The sequence below is a fragment of the Bufo gargarizans genome, chromosome 3 (assembly GCF_014858855.1).
Source record: "Bufo gargarizans isolate SCDJY-AF-19 chromosome 3, ASM1485885v1, whole genome shotgun sequence".
In the NCBI taxonomy this organism is placed as follows: domain Eukaryota; kingdom Metazoa; phylum Chordata; class Amphibia; order Anura; family Bufonidae; genus Bufo; species Bufo gargarizans.
In genome coordinates, this window is record NC_058082.1 from 59,422,825 (window position 1) to 59,442,249 (window position 19,425).

The 19,425-nt window shown below is 40.9% G+C and overlaps 1 protein-coding gene across 1 annotated transcript in view; it reads right to left on the reverse strand.

Moving 5' to 3' along the window:
• LOC122931321 (aquaporin-2-like) overlaps positions 1-1,257 on the reverse strand; it is an 87,115-nt gene extending 85,858 nt beyond the window's left edge. The window contains exon 1 of the mRNA XM_044285386.1: positions 823-1,257. Coding sequence (XP_044141321.1) covers positions 823-1,182 — 360 coding nt within the window. The 5' untranslated portion in view covers positions 1,183-1,257. The remainder of the gene's footprint in view (positions 1-822) is intronic.
• Positions 1,258-19,425: the final 18,168 nt, after the last annotated feature.

Genomic DNA, 19,425 nt, shown 5'->3' on the forward strand with positions numbered 1-19,425 from the left:
AGAATTCTGTTTACAATAATGGAACTTATTTAATACCTGTATGGTAATATCAATGTCCATTTAATGTGGACTTTACCTCCCTCCTCAGTCTTACATTGTTTCAGTTGCTTTTACTAATATGGATATAAGTTCTATAATTAATAAATATTATATTATTGGTTAAGTGTCCGAGTAATTTGGTATATTGGAAGAATTGTAAGTGTTATATAATGTTATGTTCACTACTAGTGGGGATCACTTGGTGTTCTTTCTGTCTGGACCCATAGTTGCAAGAAATATGCAGTCCTATAAACCTGTCATCTAAAGAAGTGTTATACATTTTTCAAAGGCTCATATAACATCATTTACCTAGCATACCATAATCTGGTCCTCATTCTTTGGACAGTGGCTTCATGGGTAAATGTACGTTTATACATTTCTCATCCATAAAAGTTGCTCTAGAGGTAGATCTCTGTAGGTATCTGGTCCATGAACACCTTTACAGATGTGTATATGTACACATATAATACCACTCAATGCCCCTAGAGCAGTGATGGTGAACCTTTTACAGACTGAGTGCCCAAACTGTAACCCTAAACCCATATATTTATCGCAAAGTGCCAACACGGCAACTTAACCTGAATACTACAGTCCAATATAGTTTTTATGCACGGGTGCCAGAGGCGGCACTCAGAGCCCTCTCTGTGGGCATCTACTCCTTGGAAAAAGTCTCTATTGTACGAATATGCCTTAGACTTTTTCTGCCATTCATCTGCGCAGGGCGTGCTATGTGTAGGCAGGTTATTATAGCTAAATGATAAAGTACATGGAAGATATACTTACCAAGTTGACTCCAAAGCTACCACGAACGTCTTCAGGAGTGAACTCATACAGTAAAGCAGCACCAATAACCGCTCCCAACAGCTGGGCACAAACATAGCAAACAGCACGGAAGAGGGAGATTTGGGATGATATCAGGAAAGCCACAGTCACAGCTGGATTAAGATGGGCACCACTAACATGTCCCAAGGTTTGAACAAGGGTTCCTATGCCCAGTCCAAAAGTGAAGGAAATCTGCAGAACTGTTGGAAGTGCTGATTGCCAATTTAGTGCAGAACCCAGGCCGAAAAAGACAAATATGAAAGTACCAATGAGTTCTCCAGCGAATGCCCTTGTGAAGGGCCCAGTGCACATCTCCTTCATCGTGAATGGTAAAGTACAGTCAAGAGAAGATAAACTGGTTGTTCCTTTTTCAAATGTTTGTCTTCTTGTGATTTCAATAAGTGATATGTACATGAACCCTGCACAAATTATATACAAGGCAAAAAGATTGCAGTGTTACAAGGGGTGGCACCCAGTCTTCAGAAAATGATAGCTCCTATCCATTACAGGCAGAATATTCTCCAGCTCCAGGCTGCACCAGTCACTCCTCCTATATTTATACTGGTATCATAACTCACCATTTGCTCTCCGACCAAGATATAGAAATGAGTATCTGAATCCATGTGATTTAACGACATCATCCTTACACACTATTCTACAATGACTCTCTCTGTTTAAGTAAACCAAAGTGGTTTATTTGAGCTACCTACTGTAATGTATTAAGTATGAGACACAAGCTGAGCAACAGAGGAACAATGACAATTTCAGCTTATTAAAACCCTTGGTGGCTATTAAATGCTCAGGAATAAATGACCGACGCATGAATACAAGGCACAATTGTCATCTGGATATTCCCATGCATATTGTATTTAGAAATTGTTTTAAGTTCAAGACAGTTCAATGGAATAAGTCTAATGAATTATTCTATAAGCAGCTCTGGTCAGCTTGTAAAGTGGATGAGAAGGTAGGAAGTATGTCCCACCTTTCAAGGGAAATGTTAGTAAAGTTTACCGTTCTTTTTATTCTACTACTTCTGTATGGTGAGTCTGAAGCGAGCTGGCAGTATCTTGTAGCTCATGTAATCAAGTTATTAAAGTTTGTGGGGCCTATTTAGGGTTGGGATGGTAGTGGGCTATCTGTATGGGGTGAGACTTTGTTAGCCAAAATTAAGTTGTGGAAAGCTAGGTTGGCAATTTCTTCATTGTTAGGGCTAGTTGCCATAATGACCAGGGGTAAGATACATGAAATGGTCCCTGGTAACAAGATTACCTGAGTGAAAAAGGGAGACCACCATGACAATAAGGGTAAAAGAGGAAGTATTAGCTGGGATGGCAACTTTTGCGGTGTGGAGAGGTTTTGGAAGAGGACAGCGTAAAGCAGGGTTGGCCAACCCATGGCTCTCGAGCCGCATGTTCTCTTCACTAGCACAGTGGAGAAGGAGGGAGTCCCTCACTCTCCACTGTGATGCGACTGATACCGCAGTCAGCACCTGCTGCCTCCTATACTTGAATTAATGTGTTAATTACATTAATTGGTGGCGCAGTGCGCCCCCCCGTATTATAAATTGTAACCATTGGTGGCGCAGAGCCCCCCCAAGTATTAGTATTATTGGTGGCAGTAGCCACAGGGTCCCCTCCCCTCCTCTTCATTGGTGGAAGTTCCGATGAGAGCCCCAGCAGTGTAATCCTGGGGCTCCGATCTGTTATCATGGCAGCCAGGACGCTACTGAAGCCCTGGCTGCCATGGTAATCTCCCTGCTGCTGTGTGTACCATGCACAGGGCAGCAGGGAGAGTGTGAAGTCCTGTTTACCCTAGTAAAGCTATATTGGGGTGAATAGGACAAGGGTTTATAGCCCCTAAGGGGTCTAATAGTAAATAAAAAGTAAAATAAAAAGGTAAAAAAACATACTAAAAGTTTAAATCGCTCCCTTTCCCAATTTTACATATAAAATTTACAAACAATAAAAAATAAACATATTACATATCGCCATGCCCAAAAAAGTTGAACTATTAAAATATTTAAAAATATTTCCTATGCGGTGAACTGTCGTAACAGAAAGAAAATCACAACCGCGCGATTCACCATTTTTAGTCACCTTGTTCCCCCACAAAATAGGATAGGACTGTTCTATTATGGCCCGGACGTTCTATAAAATATGGAATGCACACAGCTTTTTTGGTATTTTTATTTTTTTGCATGGTACGAAATTGAATGAAAATTTTGGTATCGTGACAACCCGAAACTCACTGTGGAGACCGTGTCAGACCTGCAGAGTCACAACTACCTTAGTTTTCCCTATGATGTCAGGATGCAATGTTTTACTTTTATAACTTCATATACTAATGTCCCTTGGACTACCTTACACCTATTTATCCTGCACATACCTTATCCTAAAACTTAACCTTTATTATTATTTTATTCTAATAAGTAACTAAGATTACTTGTTAAAAATTAGCCAGTCCCTAGATAGTGATTCTGTTAATATTCCTATTATATTTCCTGATTCGGAATATCCTCTGTTGCTATACTGGCTGCTCGCTAGCCAGCATTGCTAGGTACAATGTGTCTGCTATCTCCTATTAAACTTGCTAGAGACTAATCTGAATTAAAACATTCCACCAGAGTAGCAGGTGCCTGATCAGGAGCCTGGTACCTGATCAGGAGAGGTAGGCGATTTCTTTAAATTATAGTACTGAGCATGGGGGTCTGATCTGAGTATGGGGGATCTGAGCATGAGGGGGTCCTTATCTCAGCATGGGGGGTCTTATCTCAGCATGGGGGGTTCTTATTTCAGCAATGGGGGTCTGATATGACCATGAGGGGTCTGATCTGAGCATGGGAGTCTGGTCTGATCATGAAGGTTCTAATCTGAGTATGGGGGGGTCAGATTTGAGCATGGGGGTCTGATCTGAGCACGAGGGGTCTGATCTGAGCACGGGAAGGTCTGACACTGGGAGTCTGATTTGTATTGTCTGATCTGAGCATTAGGCGTCTTATTTTGGGGGTCTGATTTGGAGTTCTGATGAGGAATGGGGATCCTATCTTAGATCAGATGAGCATTGGGGGTCTGATGAAAAATCTATTTTTTTTTCTTTTCTTCTCTGCTAATGAAAAATGAGGGGAAAAAACTCTGATCTTATTTTTCTCCGCTAAAACCTAGGTGCATCTTATAGGGTGAAAAATTGTGACTTGTGTGTAAATGTCTAGCTTGTGGCTCCTGGTAGTCATACGTTTTTTTTTCTGGCTCTTTGTGTCTGTAAGGTTGGGAACGAGAGGTCAGACAGGACCCCAGATTTCCCTGAGCATTTGAACAATCTCCAGTATCTGCTATAGGGAGCAATTGAATACCGCAGTAGTCTAGGCCACATCAATGTTGGGCAGCAGCTGTGGCACGCACTGATAAGCCCAAGATATAGAGAAAGTTTGTGAAATGGACTTTCGATGGTGATAAAGAAGAGTTAAGATCGATGGTCCTAGCCTGTTAAGGGACGTTCAGTAAATCAAAGCAGGTTGGCTAGAGTTTACGGAATAAGGTTCCCACAGTGTGAGTAGAGGATTAAACCTGAGATGTACTTGTCTTGTGGTGAGAGGGTCTGGGAGCAACCCCTGGAAACCACTGAGAAAGTTGTGATAGAGAAATTGTCCAGGTTTTTGAGATGGAGACAGAATCCTTGGTAGCCAGAAAAAGATTGACTGTAGGTGCTAGTGTCAGTGCATGTACCAGTGGAGGTGAACACTAGTGCCATAGTGGAAAGGCCATATTGGACAGGCCAAAGACATGCCTAAGCAAATTTGTTTTAACTGTTATGTTTTATTGGTGAAGATATTTGTTTTCTTATTGAAGGCATCCAAAAAGTGATTTCAGCGGACAGCAACTGGAGAACTGGGGGGGGGGGGGGGAGGGTGTATGTAAGGTGGGTGGGTAGTACATCCCACCTCACATTAAGTTGATAAAAACTGCTAAAATCCCTATGCATGATTATCCCCAAATATTTAAAGTTCTCTACAACTTGGAACTTAGAGTGTAGTGAAATCTTCGTCGGATCCACATCAGAGACTAGATTTTCCCCCTTTTACAGGTATGTACGGTAATTAAAATCACCTTCAGGGATTCTTCTGCGTCAGCCAGATACACCTACATGTCATCTGCATATAATGATAATATCTTGGTGATACCCACCATCTCCATTCCTTCTATTTTAGAGATAGTAGAGATGAGTATGGACAATGGCTCCATAAATAGTGAAAAAGGCAGCGGAAATAAGGGAAATGCTTGTCTGGTACTCTTACCAAGGAGAAAGGGATCCAAAACATAAATATTGACTTTCACTCGGGCCATAAAGGCTTGATAAAATAACCACAGCCATCGAAGATAATCTGAGGGGAAACATATATGTGTGACTGTCCCCCATAGGAACTCCCATTCCACAGAACCAAAGGCCTTTTTGTTATCTAAACAGGCCAAAACTCTCATTCCCGAATTGAAATGTTTAACCTGGAGATTAGTGTACAAGTGCCTTAGGTTTATATCAGTAGTCTTCTTCAGAATGAAATCTGATTGATCAACCCCCATGACCAACAAGATCACTTCCCAAAGCGTAATGTCAGGACTTTTGCTAGAATTTTAGCATCAAAATTTAAAAGTAAGATAGGCCTATATGAGCTACACTGGTCCAAAAGCTTCCCTGGCTGGTATATCATACATTTGTTGCTTCTGAAAAAGATGGAGGCAAAGACTGGTGTTCAAAAGCATAATCAATAAGTTTCTGAAGTCTTTCCCAATGGATCTTAGTATTAAGCTTATACTACTTAGTTGAAAAGTCATCCAAACAAGGAGCCTTACTCGCAGCGATGAAATTAATAATCAATGTGATTTCAGCATCAGTAATGGGAGCCGCCATAACTTGACTATACTCACATGAAAAAGATGGAAGGGCAATCCCAGCTAAAAAACAAGACATATCGACCTTCGCAAAAGAGACTTTAGAAGTATATAGGGCAGAGTAATACAAAATTAACGACAAACATCCCAAGGATCTGTAACTAGGGTTTCCTGACTTGTAATATTGACGACTGCAATTTGAGGAGATTCAGATCTAGCATAGTATGCCAAAGTTCTACTATTTTTGTCCCCATCAGAAAAGATTGTTTGCCGCTACATTAAAAGATTTATCTGCATATATTCAGTCAGATCGAATTGAAAAAGACACTGCGCCTCAAGCCACCTACTCTGATTTACACTCGGGTTACTCAGAAATGCCTGCTCCTCTCCAAAAAGATCTACGCCAAACTCGTCCGAGTACTCCTCAGTTCAGTTCTATGAGTTGCTGTAGCATGGATTAGTATCCCCCTCATCACTACTTTAAAGGCATCGCATTCAAGTAAGGGGTTAGAGGTACCCTCATTCTCAGTCCATTAGTGGACCATTTCCTGCTGATATCAATTTGCAAGTGATAGAACATCGAACTACAGAAGGTTCAGACGCCACCATCTGGTGGGAGGGATCGTTGGCTGAGATAGTAGTTGTAATAATGGAGAGTTATCTGAAATACCTCTATGCAAATAATCACTGGCTCTGATAAATGGCAATAGCCCCCTACTGGCAAATTCAAAATCAATACAAGAAGGATAAATAGTTGAGGCAGAGTAACAGGAGAATCGTGAAAACGTACTGTAGGGTGAAAATGTCTCAATACCTCTACCAAGCCTTTGGCCTCTACCTAAGGCAATAGGGACCTATTGTGAGTGGACTGTGGATATAAACTATCCCACAAGGGATCCAGAACTGCATTATAGTCCCCCATGATAATGCAAGGGACTGCTGGAAATAAAGCACCTTTACCCATTATATGATCTAGGATTTCCCCATTGAAAGAAGGAGGAATATAGAGTCCTATAGTTAAATAGTCCTGTTTTCTAATAGTAGCATGGAGAATAACATAACGCCCAGAAAAATCTAACTTCAGTGACAGGAATTGAAAAGGGAGGATTTTTGTGACTAGAATAGAAATACCTCTAGCATAATTAGAAAAAACTTTGTGATAGGCATGGCCTACACAGGTGCGCTTGAGTGACAGTATTTTCTTCCCCCTTAGATGCATTTCCTTTAAAACAACATCTGGATTATAACCTTTTAGTTGAAAATCAGAGAATATTTAATCATATTGTTGAGAGCCGTGATATTCAATAATATTAATCTAACTGACAACAATTTTTCTGGACGTCAGAGTTAAAGTCCGGTAAAAGGTCATACTTGAAACTTGCTTTCTGGCTGGTAGCCAGCAATATGACATCTCTGTTTCGATAGTTTAAAAATTTAAAAATGAAAAGTCTAGCAGGGGCTCCCACAGGCAAGAGTTTTGGAGAGAACTCTGTGTGTCTGCTCAAAAACAAAACAATCACAAGACAGAGTGATAGGAGCCAATATATATATATATATATATATATATATATATATGAGATTTCTGGAGTAGTGCCCTGCACCAGCCCAAGTAGACCCAGAATGCAAATGTTATTGCACATATTGCAGTTCTCTGCGTCTTCATCTCTAGTCTGAAAAAGTTTGACCTGCTGTTGTACGATTCCAGTTTAATTCTAGCTCACCCGAGTCACATCCTCCAAGTCACTTAGTCTGCGTTTCACCTCTGTGATTCTCTCTCATATTTTATCAAAATCGAAAGACAAGGAATGGGAAAGTAGCAGCAGGACAGTTAACCTGGGCAAGGAGACACACACTCCAGTCACCGCGCAACTCACCATCTCCACAATCTTATTCTCCCAAGATTAGCTGGGTTCCCAAATCTCCTCCGTGTGTCCCATAGAAGCAGGTATATCCAGGCACAAGTTGGGGCAGGATGTTTTGCAGGATGCACCAGGAGCCAACAGAGCTTGCTTCCTTAAGAATCATATGAGAGCTACACCACGCCCCACCTTTTCAAGGGAAATGTTGATAATGTATAGAGTTTGCCATGTTTTATTGGATTGTGACATTCTGGCTATATCTTCAAGATATATCCCAGTTGAGTCTATGCTGGTAAATAGCCACCTGTCTGGGATGAGACTTTGTCGGCTTGTTTAAGTCAGATTGCAGTTCTTTCAACATCTTTCATAGACTACTAAATAGCCTGGTCTCATCTGCAGAAATAGCAACAGTGCTATTGTAACGGTCACGTACACACACACACACACACACACACAGGGGGGAGGATAGTGACAACTGCGCTCCACCCTCAACCCTGGCCCTGCCTACTTGCCTCGCAAGTCCTCATGACAGAGGACAACTGGACGGCAGTCCCTAGCTTAGAATACTTGCTGGGAGGACAGACAAGACAAACAACGGATAGTGAACGGACCGAGTCAATACCAAGAGAGCAACAAAGTACAAATGGAGCAAGCAGAGAATAGTCAGGAGAAGCCGGGGTCAAATACCAGGAGAGTAATAAAGTACCACAGGAGTCTGCAGAGAAAAGTCAGGTGGAAGCCGGGGTCGGAATGCCAGGAGAGCAGCAGGTTATACAAATGAGCCCTTAGAAAGTTCGGCCTTCAATGATACCAGATGTAAAGTAGCTAACTTGTCAGTCAATGTTTAACTTTTTAAACAGGCATGAGACATGAGCCAGCATCTCATCTACAGACTGTTTCGGAGTGATTGCCTCTCATCAGTGCAGAGCAGAGTGTACTGGCTTAAGTGGGTGAGAAGTTTTGGTCAGGATTAGCACCTAATCAGTGTGAGGAGTCTTATAGGCCAGGCAATACTCCTCTGAGTTTCTGGGAAGAGGCTATGCAAGTAAGCTCCTAGCAAGCTTTGCCTCTAATGCCATTTAAGCTAAGGTAGCTATCCTGTCCAATCACCCCAAAACAGCTGTCTGCAGATGAGATGCTGGCTTAATTATCATCCAAGTCATGTCTCAAGACTTGTTTAAAAGGTTGATCATTAACCTATCTACCTTACATTTGGTGGCATTAGAGGCACAGCTTCCTAAGAGCTCATTTGCATACCCTCTCAACAGCTACATGTATCTACATTAATACATGGCAACCAGGCACTGGTCAGCAGTCCTGGAGAAAGCAAGGAGTTTTCTCTCATCCTGAGTTCACTGTATTAAAAGTTTCTATTAATCAATTGGAATAATATGTTTTTGCCTTTTGAACTGATAGTACAGCAGATCTGGTCTTTAACATATATTTTCAGGTAATATATAACAGAGACGATCATGGCACATAGTTGAGTGCAGACAGGTTTTGTTACAAATCTGTAGTAAAGTAAGGAACCGCACTCTGTTCAAGTAATCTCATTGGTGCCAATCAAGAGCTGTTAGGCCGTGATCCAAGTAATAATTATTGAGGCACTCAGTTTGGAAGTTTTGAAATTCAAGTGTAGTTTTATTTCATTTTTCTGCATCATCCATTTGCCCGTGGTATATATAAAAATGACAGACTATTTCTGACCAGACGTTTCGGTCACGGTGGACCTTCATCAGCGGTCATGTTATCTGTAAAGTGGGTGAGGTATTCCTGGGCGCTAGATGCAGCAGCAGCCAGCCAGCCCGGTGATGTCACAGCCCACAGCTATTTTAGATGCTGCCATTCACCATCGTACATTGTTCAGGGACAGACATGTATGCAGGCGCTATGGAGAGTGAAAGAAAAACTGTTTTAAAAAAAGGAAATACGCGATTTACTAGTGCAGGGAAAGGATAAGTGAGTTGAATCATTTCACAGTCAGAGAGAGACATGTGCAGATGCTAGTAGGGAGAGTCATCGGAATTTCCTCATTGTGAAAACCAGCGATTTACAAGTGCAGGGAAATGACAGTGAGAGGAATCATTTCACAGTCAGGGAGAGACATGTGCAGATCACTTTTGCTCTTATTTAGGCCTCATGCACACGACCGTTCCGTTTTTTGCGGTCCGCAAACCGCGAAACCGCAAAAAATTGAAGCCGTCCGTGTGCCTTCCGCAATTTGCGGAACAGAACAGCCGGCCCATTGTAGACATGCCTATTCTTGTCCGCAAAACGGATAAGAATAGGGCATGCAAATTTTTTTTTTGCGGGGCCTCGGAACGGAGCAACGGATGCGGACAGCACACGGCGTGCTGTCTGCATCTTTTGCGGCCCCATTGAAGTGAATGGGTCCGCACCCGAGCCGCAAAAACAGCGTTCGGATGCGGACCAAAACAACAGCCATGTGCATGAGGCCTTACTCTAAAATCATTTACAGTCATTTCTTGTGAAAGAGCATAGGGCGGTATTTCAGTAATACACAAAGCATTTAAACGCACTGCACGGTTGCATTCATTTCTGGTGAAAGAGTATAGGGGCTTATTTAATAAAAATACATGCGCACTGCTGAGGAAAGCATATAATGGCCTATTGAAGTCCAACAAGAGATATATATTTTCAGTTCACTTTTGCAGTTATTTCTGTTGAAAGTGTATAGGGACATATTTCAGTAAACAAAGAAAAATATATTCTCAGTTCACTTCTGCAGTTATTTCAGTTGAAAGTGTATAGTGGCCTATTTGAGTCCTGCAAGAAATATATATTCTCCAGTCACTTCTGCGTATAGGGGCGTATTTCAGTACTACAAGAAAAATATATTCTCAGTTCACTGTTACAGTTATATCTGGTAAAGCCTTTTCTGGCGTATTGCAGTATAAAAAGAAATATACATTCACCATTTGCTGCTGCACTTATATCTTGGAAAAACTTTATTCACATATTGCAGTAGAAAATGAAATATACATTCACCATTTGCTGCTGCACTTATATGTAGAAAAACCTTTTTTGACATATATCAGTAGAAAAAGAAATATACATTCGCCATTCGCTGCTGCACTTACTGTATATCTTGAATAAACTTCATTCACTTATAGCAGTAGAAAAAGAAATATACATTCGCCATTCACTGCTGCATTTATATCTTTAATCTAATTTATTGACGTTATTATATATCAGTAGAAAAATTAAAATATATTCAGCGTTCACATATGAGATAAAGCGTTTAGTGGCGTATTTCTGTACAAAAATCAAGATATATTCAGCGTTCAGCGCTGCAGTTATATGTGGAAAAGTCCTTTTTGCAGTATGGACTGAATTACGTTGTGTTGAAATTTTGTATTTACTTTACACACACTGCGCACTTATGTGACAACGTCCATAAGAGCGGCCCACCAATTCAGGTGAATGCACTAAGCACTAAGCCTGCGCAAAATAATTCACACCTGCCCGCATCTATCTATGGTATTGCTAACTGGACACTACGTGGACTTTTCTGCAGCATAGAAACTGCAAGAGGTCCGCGTCTCGCTCTTCCAGCGCGGACCTACTTCCTCCGCTACGTCCCGTTCACTTCAGAAAAAATCTTGTATTCTGCGTAAAGCGATGCACTGATATGCACTAAAATATCTTTTGAAATATTTGGGTGGAAAAAAAACTTGTATTCTGCGTTAAGCGCTGCACTTACAGTGGATATAAAAAGTCTACACAACCCTGTTAAAATGTCTATAACAAGTATAAAAACTAAAATATTGCTATTTCAATCCCTACACTATCTCTCCCTTCTGCTCTCCACCTCTCCCTGACTAATACTCAGCTGAACACGTGTCATCGGGTGCTATTTAGCACCTGATGACGCGTTTCCGGCCAGCCAATCACTATAATGCCAGCAGCCAACATTGCTCCGGCATTATAGTGAATGGCAGTACTCACCTGCAGGCTTATTGGCTGCGTAGCAGCCAACAAACGTGCGGGGAGGAGACTTGAGCATCACGCTTGAGCACACATAGTATTCGGCCGAACACCGCGAGGTGCCGAGCATCGCAATGCTAGAGCCGATCTAGTGTTTGGCCAAGCATGCTCGCCCACCACAAATCTATATCAGTCCCTCTCTCCTTCCCTCATGCATTAAGAGCTTACATGAATTTATGTTCTTGAATTGCCTTTAGGGTTCTGTCACACATACTGTCCACCACACAATCATCACTTGGCTGTACATTGGTTGCAATGCTACCAGGAACTGCAGGACCCCTCAAGACAGCAAATGACAGAAGTGGTAAATTGTTGCAGTTTGCTAATGACCAGGCACATTTTCAGCAAATCATGTGGTCATTAACAAAATTGCAATAAGTTACCATTTCTCTCAATTAGTGATCCGCGGGGCCCTGCTGCTTTTGGTGGCCCTGAGTGCAACAGCCATTACATGCTACAGTATCCCTAGGCCTACTTTACACGTCAGTGTTTTGGTCATTGTTTGGTCAGTGATTGTGAGCAAAAACAAGCAATGGAGCCTACACAGATAAGGTAATAAGGGAAAAATTTGCAGCAGTTCTGTGTTTTTGGCCTGCACCTGATTTTGGCTCACAATTGTTGATGGAAATTCCTGACCAAAATATGACTGTAAACTAGGTCTCACACCATCTGTACCCACTGTTCAGCACAAAACTCAATCTCATAAATCAATAAACCATCTGCTGTATGCTGTCCATTCTCCTTCTATTAGCTTCAGGAGACGTCTCTCCTAACTCTGGTTGTTCAATTTTTACTGCTAACTTCAACTTCTTACCTGCTAAATATAGAAACCCAGCAAACCTGAGTCACATTCTTGTATGTTTTTCCCTGTCTCCTTTAAACATGTGTTTTTCACTGATGACCTATCCTCTCAATAGGTCATCAGTATCTTTTCAGTGGGGGTTGGACACCCAGGACCCCATGAATCAGCTGGTAGAAAAGGCAGAAGCTTCCTAGGTCATGTGATATAATTGATCACATTCATTGATCACACAGATACCAGGATGCAACACTTATCACTTTCACTATGTAACCATGGGGCATCAGCAGGATGTGGGCCTTAGCAAATTCACAGTCCGCCTATAAAATATGTCCAGACTCCCAAAGACTTTCATCTCCTAGACAATTGAGCTGAAGAGCCCAAAAGTCCATAAGACAGATTATCTCCACAGAATTTCTGCACACACCTCCTCTCAACACAGGTATACACTTCAATATATATAGTTAGCTTTTTTTCTTTGCTATACATTTTCTGCTAGATCTTTTGCACAGTTGTACTTTTTTCTTCAGTTTACTTGAGTGTCTGTCTAGACACTCACTCATTGCTCCCTATGGGAAGGGTGGAAACAGCTATATCTAGCTATGGTTACTAAGGCCTGTTAACTCCTTGTGCTAGTTACATACAGTCAATGCATAGTACCAGTGTCAGACTGGGGTGCCTAGGGCCCACCAATAAAATTTATTTTGGGGGCCCACCGTATGGATACATTCAAATATTACCTGCTCACACAGCAGTAAGATGTTACCAGATGATTGAATATGGGGGTCCCTGCAGCAACTTTAAGAAGGTAGGTACTAGGGAAAAGAGGATACTGGCTAGCTTTCCTCTATACCTATAATTCATATCTATAATAACAAACTGGGAGTTTCTTTAATAATCTTCAAGCCCTGTAGTCACACTCCTGTTATTTGACATGCTGAGTGCAGTATGCTGCATTGTAGCACATGGAGTTTAAGGTACAAAACTGAAGGTACTCTATGTGCTGTCATATGATGCTTGGTTAGTGGTTACCACAAATCTGGGGGGAAGAGAATCCCTAGTGATACAGAATGTGATCTGTCAGATTCCAAAACTGTAGACACACAGATATACACTAGACACACAGATATACACTACGACCCCATGCATCTTAAAATACACCATGGAGGCGTAATATAGGTGAAACTCGAAAAATTAGAATATCGTGCAAAAGTCCATTTATTTCAGTAATGCAAATTAAAAGGAATTGCATCAATGTAGCTTAAAATTAGAATTTTGTGAAAAGGTTCAATATTCTAGGCTCAAAGTGTCACACTCTAGTCAGCTAATTAATCCATACCCCCTAAGCCAGGCATGTCCAAACTGCGGCCCTCCAGCTGTTGCAAAACTACAACTCCCAGCATGCCCTAATAGCTGTAAGCTATCTAGGCATGCTGGGAGTTGTAGTTTTGGAACAGCTGGAGGGCCGCAGTTTGGACATGCCTGCCCTAAGCAAAGGGTACCTCAAAATTGTGACTTTGGGGTTTCATAAGCTATAAGCCATTATCATCCAAATTATAACGAATAAAGGCTTGAAATATCTCGCTTTGCATGTAATGAGTCTATCTCATATGTTAGCTTCACCTTTTAAGTTGCATTACTGAAATAAATGAACTTTGCACGATATTCTAATTTTTTGTACATCTAGGTGCACAAGGTCTTACCAAGATTTTCAAATTGCCATTCATTTCTATAAATTATGGTTGGATGAGTTTTACCTTAGGAGACGACTTCCTTATTTCTGCAACATTTATAAATAAAATATAGATAAGATGATTTAGCATTTAAACCTTCTCGTAAAATGTAAAATATAAAAACATAATCACGATAAGACATTTCTTTCTGTATTTCATCACCGCTGTGAATTTTGGATTGCCTCCAAGAACATTCCATAGAGAGATGGTTTCTCTTCAGATAATTTTTTATTAGCAGTTTGTAATACAGTGAGAAGATTTAGGGATATGATGTTTTAGCTGAACGGAAAATATTATTGCCCCTATTTAATCTGTTCATGATTTCAACATAAAATATCGCATTTGTGCTTAATCTGCCTCACTACTTTGATTTAGGCTTCAGTGTATCCATCTCCTCATCCTTCCCTCGTGTCTCACCTAATGAAATACATTCAGAGATATATTTATTTTACAGCTTCCTGAACCATTTCAAATAGATAATAATAAAATACATAATGTTAGGTCGCATTTTAATTCCTTCTGCATGGTAGCACATCGTGAAATTCATAAATGACACTATTTGCTCCTGAAGTATAATTATGACCATGAATGAGAGCATGTCACTAAGGGAAATATGATTGTGCTCTGTTATTTTCCAGGACTTTGGCCTCTTGCACACAAACGTATTTTCTTTCTGTGTCCATTCCGTTTTTTTTGCGGACCGTATATGGGACCATTCATTTCAATGGGTCTGCAAAAAGTAAAACGGAAGTTACGCCTTGTGCATTTCATTTCCTTATGTCCGTATTTCTGTTCCGCAAAAAAATAGAACATGTCCTATTATTTTCCGCATTATGGACAAGGATAGTACTGTTCTATTAGGGGCCAGCTGTTCCGTTCTGCAAAATAGGGAATGCACACTGATGTCATCTATATTTTTTGCGGATCTGTTTTTTTTCGGACCGCAAAATACATATGGTCGTGTGCATGAGGCCTTAAAGAATAACTAAACTTTAGATAAGTTTATTGTAAAAATGTCCTAAAATCCCTAATAATACTTTTTGTAATACACTTTATTAATGGATTTTTTTTTTTAAGTGCCCAGGGGCGGCGTTCTGTGTGTAGGAGCCCACGCTGCTCTGCCTTCTTTTCACTTTACTCCTCCCCAGCCTCTTCCTTTGCCCGCCCTCCAAGTCTCTTGCCTCATCGATAGGTCCGGACTTGGAGGGCGGGAAAAGGCAGAGGCTGGGGAGGAGTAAAGTGAAAAGAAGGCAGAGCAGCCTGGGCACCTATACACTGAACGCCGCCCCTGGGCACTTGCGAGTGCTCATTTGCATATGAATTAAATGTAGTTTTTCCTGCTGGTGCAAGTCTAAAGAAAAGAACAAAGGTACCGTTACAATCCTGTATAGAGCCATGTAAGCACTGTATATGGCCATATGAAGGTGACAGACTCCCTTTAAAGGTTATGTACATTTTTGGGGGCAATTTTTTTATTGAATTGTACTAATTTTGAGCTAAAAAATCATTTTTTTCAGTTGGCCTTTATTAAAAATGTTGAACTATTGTCTTTGTGCAGCCTTGAGTTTAGTAGCAGGATCTGAATTTTCACTCTGTTCCACTCATTATAGCTCAGTTCTTATCTTACTGATAAGAATATGATTCATAGAATATGATTAGAAAACCGGCACAAAGTAAAAGTGAAAAGTAACACACAGCTAGTCAAACAGAACAGTTTGTCACAGAACCCTTTGTCACAGAATAGTTTAATATTTTTAATAAAGACCAATTGAAAAGATATTTTTTTTTCTAAACCAAAATGAGTAAATGCAATCATAAAAAAAAATTGCCCTCAAAGCTGTACATAGCCTTTAAACAAAGTCTGTCACCAGGAGCCCAGATGACTGTAATGATACCTTTCACTTAGTGATCGATTGCTTCATTATGGAAAAAATGTGTTTTTAATCCATATAAAACAGGGGAATTAAGGGTTGGCCCAAGCCACTATGTGCATCCTTGATGACAGAGGGGCTGGCAGAGGAATCAGGAGGGCATCTGTTGACAGATGCCCTTTAAAATACTGTCGTACTCCAGAAAATTTTGTTATAACTGGTGATTGACATTTAAAAGCCACTGAAAGACATTTGGGGAGATTTATCAAAAGAGGTGTAAAGGAAAACTGGCTTAGTTGCTCATAGCAACTAATCAGATGCCACATTTAAATTTTCAGAGCTTCTTTCGAAAATAAAAGGATCAATCTGATTGGTTGCTATGGCCAACTAAGCCAGTTTCCCTTTGCACCAGTTTTGATAAATCTCAGTGATGCATTGTCCTTAAGACCCTGCACTGGGCATAACATCAACTTCTTGGATGGCTCCTTTAAGCAAACAATTACGGGAATATGCTACAAACCATTATCTATATAGATATACAATATAAAAATAGACCATAACAGCGTGTAGGCCACTTACATGTCCTCTTTAGGCAGGGGATTTCACTGCTTATATCCCTTTTATGTCTTGTAATGTGATTTATTAACTTAAAAAAACGTAACATTTTGTAAGAAATTCTATCACAGCGATCCCCCAGGCAGGAGCACCAACAATCCATAAATTCTAGGACAGTTCATTAGAATAGGTGACTTTTTTCCAGTGTCATTGAAAACAAATGGATGTGTGCTTGGTATTTTTGATACTGGAGGAGATTGGGCAGGATATTGTGATTGTAACTATCATTTACAGTTTTCAGTCATTGCTTCTGATGTGAGGATATCAGTGCACTAGGCTGCAGACATCTGTAACTTACAAGCTTAAAGGGAACCCGTCATCAACGTTATGCTGATCTCACTTATGGAAGCATAAAGTAGTGACAGAAATGCTGATGTCAGCGGTGTGTCACTCATCAGCTAAAAGTCAGTGGTTGCTGAGAACCAGCATCATAATCATTGCAGCCCAGGCCTGGAAAAGAGTCAAATCTACCTGAGAAGAGTCCTGGTTATTATAGTCTCCTGCTTACTCGCCCATCTGCTGATGATTGGCAGTTCTCTCCTAGAGAGAAAGGGAGACAACTTGGTATTAGACTGTCAGCCATCAGCAGGTGGCAGGAGAGCAGGAATTCATGAATAACCAGGACTCTTCTCAGGTGGTCGTGACTCTTCTCAGGTGGTCGTGACTCTTTTTCAGGCCTAGTCTACAATGATTGTGATGTTGTTCTCGGCAACCACTTACTTTTAACTTATAAATGACAGGCCGCTAAAATTAGCTCACCTGTCTCTACTTTATTCTGTCGTTAGTATGGGCAGCACAAAGTTGATTACAGGTTCCCTTTAAAGGTTTATTATTGCTGTGATTTTGTGAGAAGTTGTCAATCTTGATCTATCAGCAGATTTGTACCTATGAAACTGGCTGACCTATTGCATGTGCGCTTGGCAGCGGAAGACATCTGTGTTAGTGCCATGTTCATATATGATAAATTGTAAATATATATCTAGTGAGTCTTGAACTATGGACCACCTTAGTGGTGAGAATATGCTCCCAGTGCTCAGGAGCTGTGAATTATTTTAGAAGTATATGTAATCACTTCTGAAGGCGAGTTATTAAAAATATGAAAATGAAATCAATTCTAACACAACATCAAATGTATAAAACTAAATATTTTAAATTAACATCAAATAAATAAAATAAAAATAGAAAAGCAATGTATGTAATTGTTCTTTGCGCTTTTTGCACTTTGAGCAATTAAAGTTTTCTACTTGGTAGGCAATTCTTTATATTACCAACACATAACCCAAATAGGGTAGTTGCTTTTAACCAATATATTTATAGTAGTATATAAATATATATATATATATATATATATATGCATATATTGTAGGAAGGCGCAAGGGTTCGTCATTGACGGAAGGTACGTGTCACTGAGGTTCCTGGCCTCGGTGAGATAAGAACCGGTAATTTTCTGTCAGTGGCAGCTAGTGCTCGCTGACACTGTTTTACTTAGTGTGGCTGTAAAGTCAATCCGGGACGGTTCTTATTGGGAGCAGCCAAAGAGCAGGGTGGGTGGCTGTACCCCACGTCCAGGACAGGTTTCGGGCTGGGAATAAAAACCCAGACAGCAGTCACAGCTGTGTGTAAATTACCCGGTATTTTTATAGTGGATCTGTGAAGCACTGTAGTTTTTGGGTTCCAACCAGTTGGTAGTGTGCTGGAGAGCCGCACGCTGCAAATTGGGCGCCCTGAAGCCTGCGGTGGACTACTGTGGATTGCCCTGGACAAAACAGTCCACCAGGTGACACGTTTATGCTGTGTGATTTAACACCAGGACTCTGCACAGTGTTCTTTTTGCTTTGTTGCTTTTTGTGTGAATAAACACTGAACTTTTGCTTTCTTACCGTGTTCTTGCCTCTGTACTGCGTCCGCTTACCCTGCCTACCAGAGCAAATCCCTACAATTGGTGGCTTAGAGCGGGCAAGGCTGGGGTGTACTTTTACATATACCCATGCTGGGTGAGAGAAATATCTCTGTAAAAGACAACTTTCCCATTTTTTTATACAAAGTTGTCATTTTACAGAGATATTTTTCTCACCCAGCATGGGTATATGTAAAAAGACACCCCAAAACTGCCCTACTTCTCCTGAGTATGGCAATACCACGTGTGACACTTTTTTGCAGCCTAGGTGCACAAAGGGGCCTAAATTCCAATGAGTACCTTTAGGATTCACAGGGCATTTTTTACGCATTTGGATTCCAAACTACTTCTCACGCTTTAGGGCCCCTAAAATGCCAGGGCAGTATAAATACCCCACATGTGACCCCATTTTGGAAAGAAGACACCCCAAGGTATTCCATGAGGGGCATGGCGAGTTCATAGAAGATTTTTTTTTTTTGCCACAAGTTCAATCTTTCATGGACTCAATATGCCCCTCAGCAAATACCTTGGGGTGTCTTATTTCCAAAATGGGGTCATTTGTGGGGTGTTTGTAATGCCCTGGCATTTTAGGGTCTCCACAATCATTACATGTATGGCCAGCATCAGGAGTTTCTGCTATTCTCCTTATATTGAGCATACGGGTAATGAGATTTTTTTTTTCCGTTCAGCCTCTGGGCTGAAAGAAAAAATGAACGGCACAGATTTCTTCATTCGCATCGATCAATGTGGAGGGGAAAGGCATCTGCCAGGACATAGGAGCTCCGCCCAACATCCAGAACATTAATTTTTTTGATTACCTGTGATTTTATGTCACGAGGGTATCGAGAACCACGCCTGACTCCTTTATACCCGGGGTCAGGAAGTCGCAGCGGTTGGCT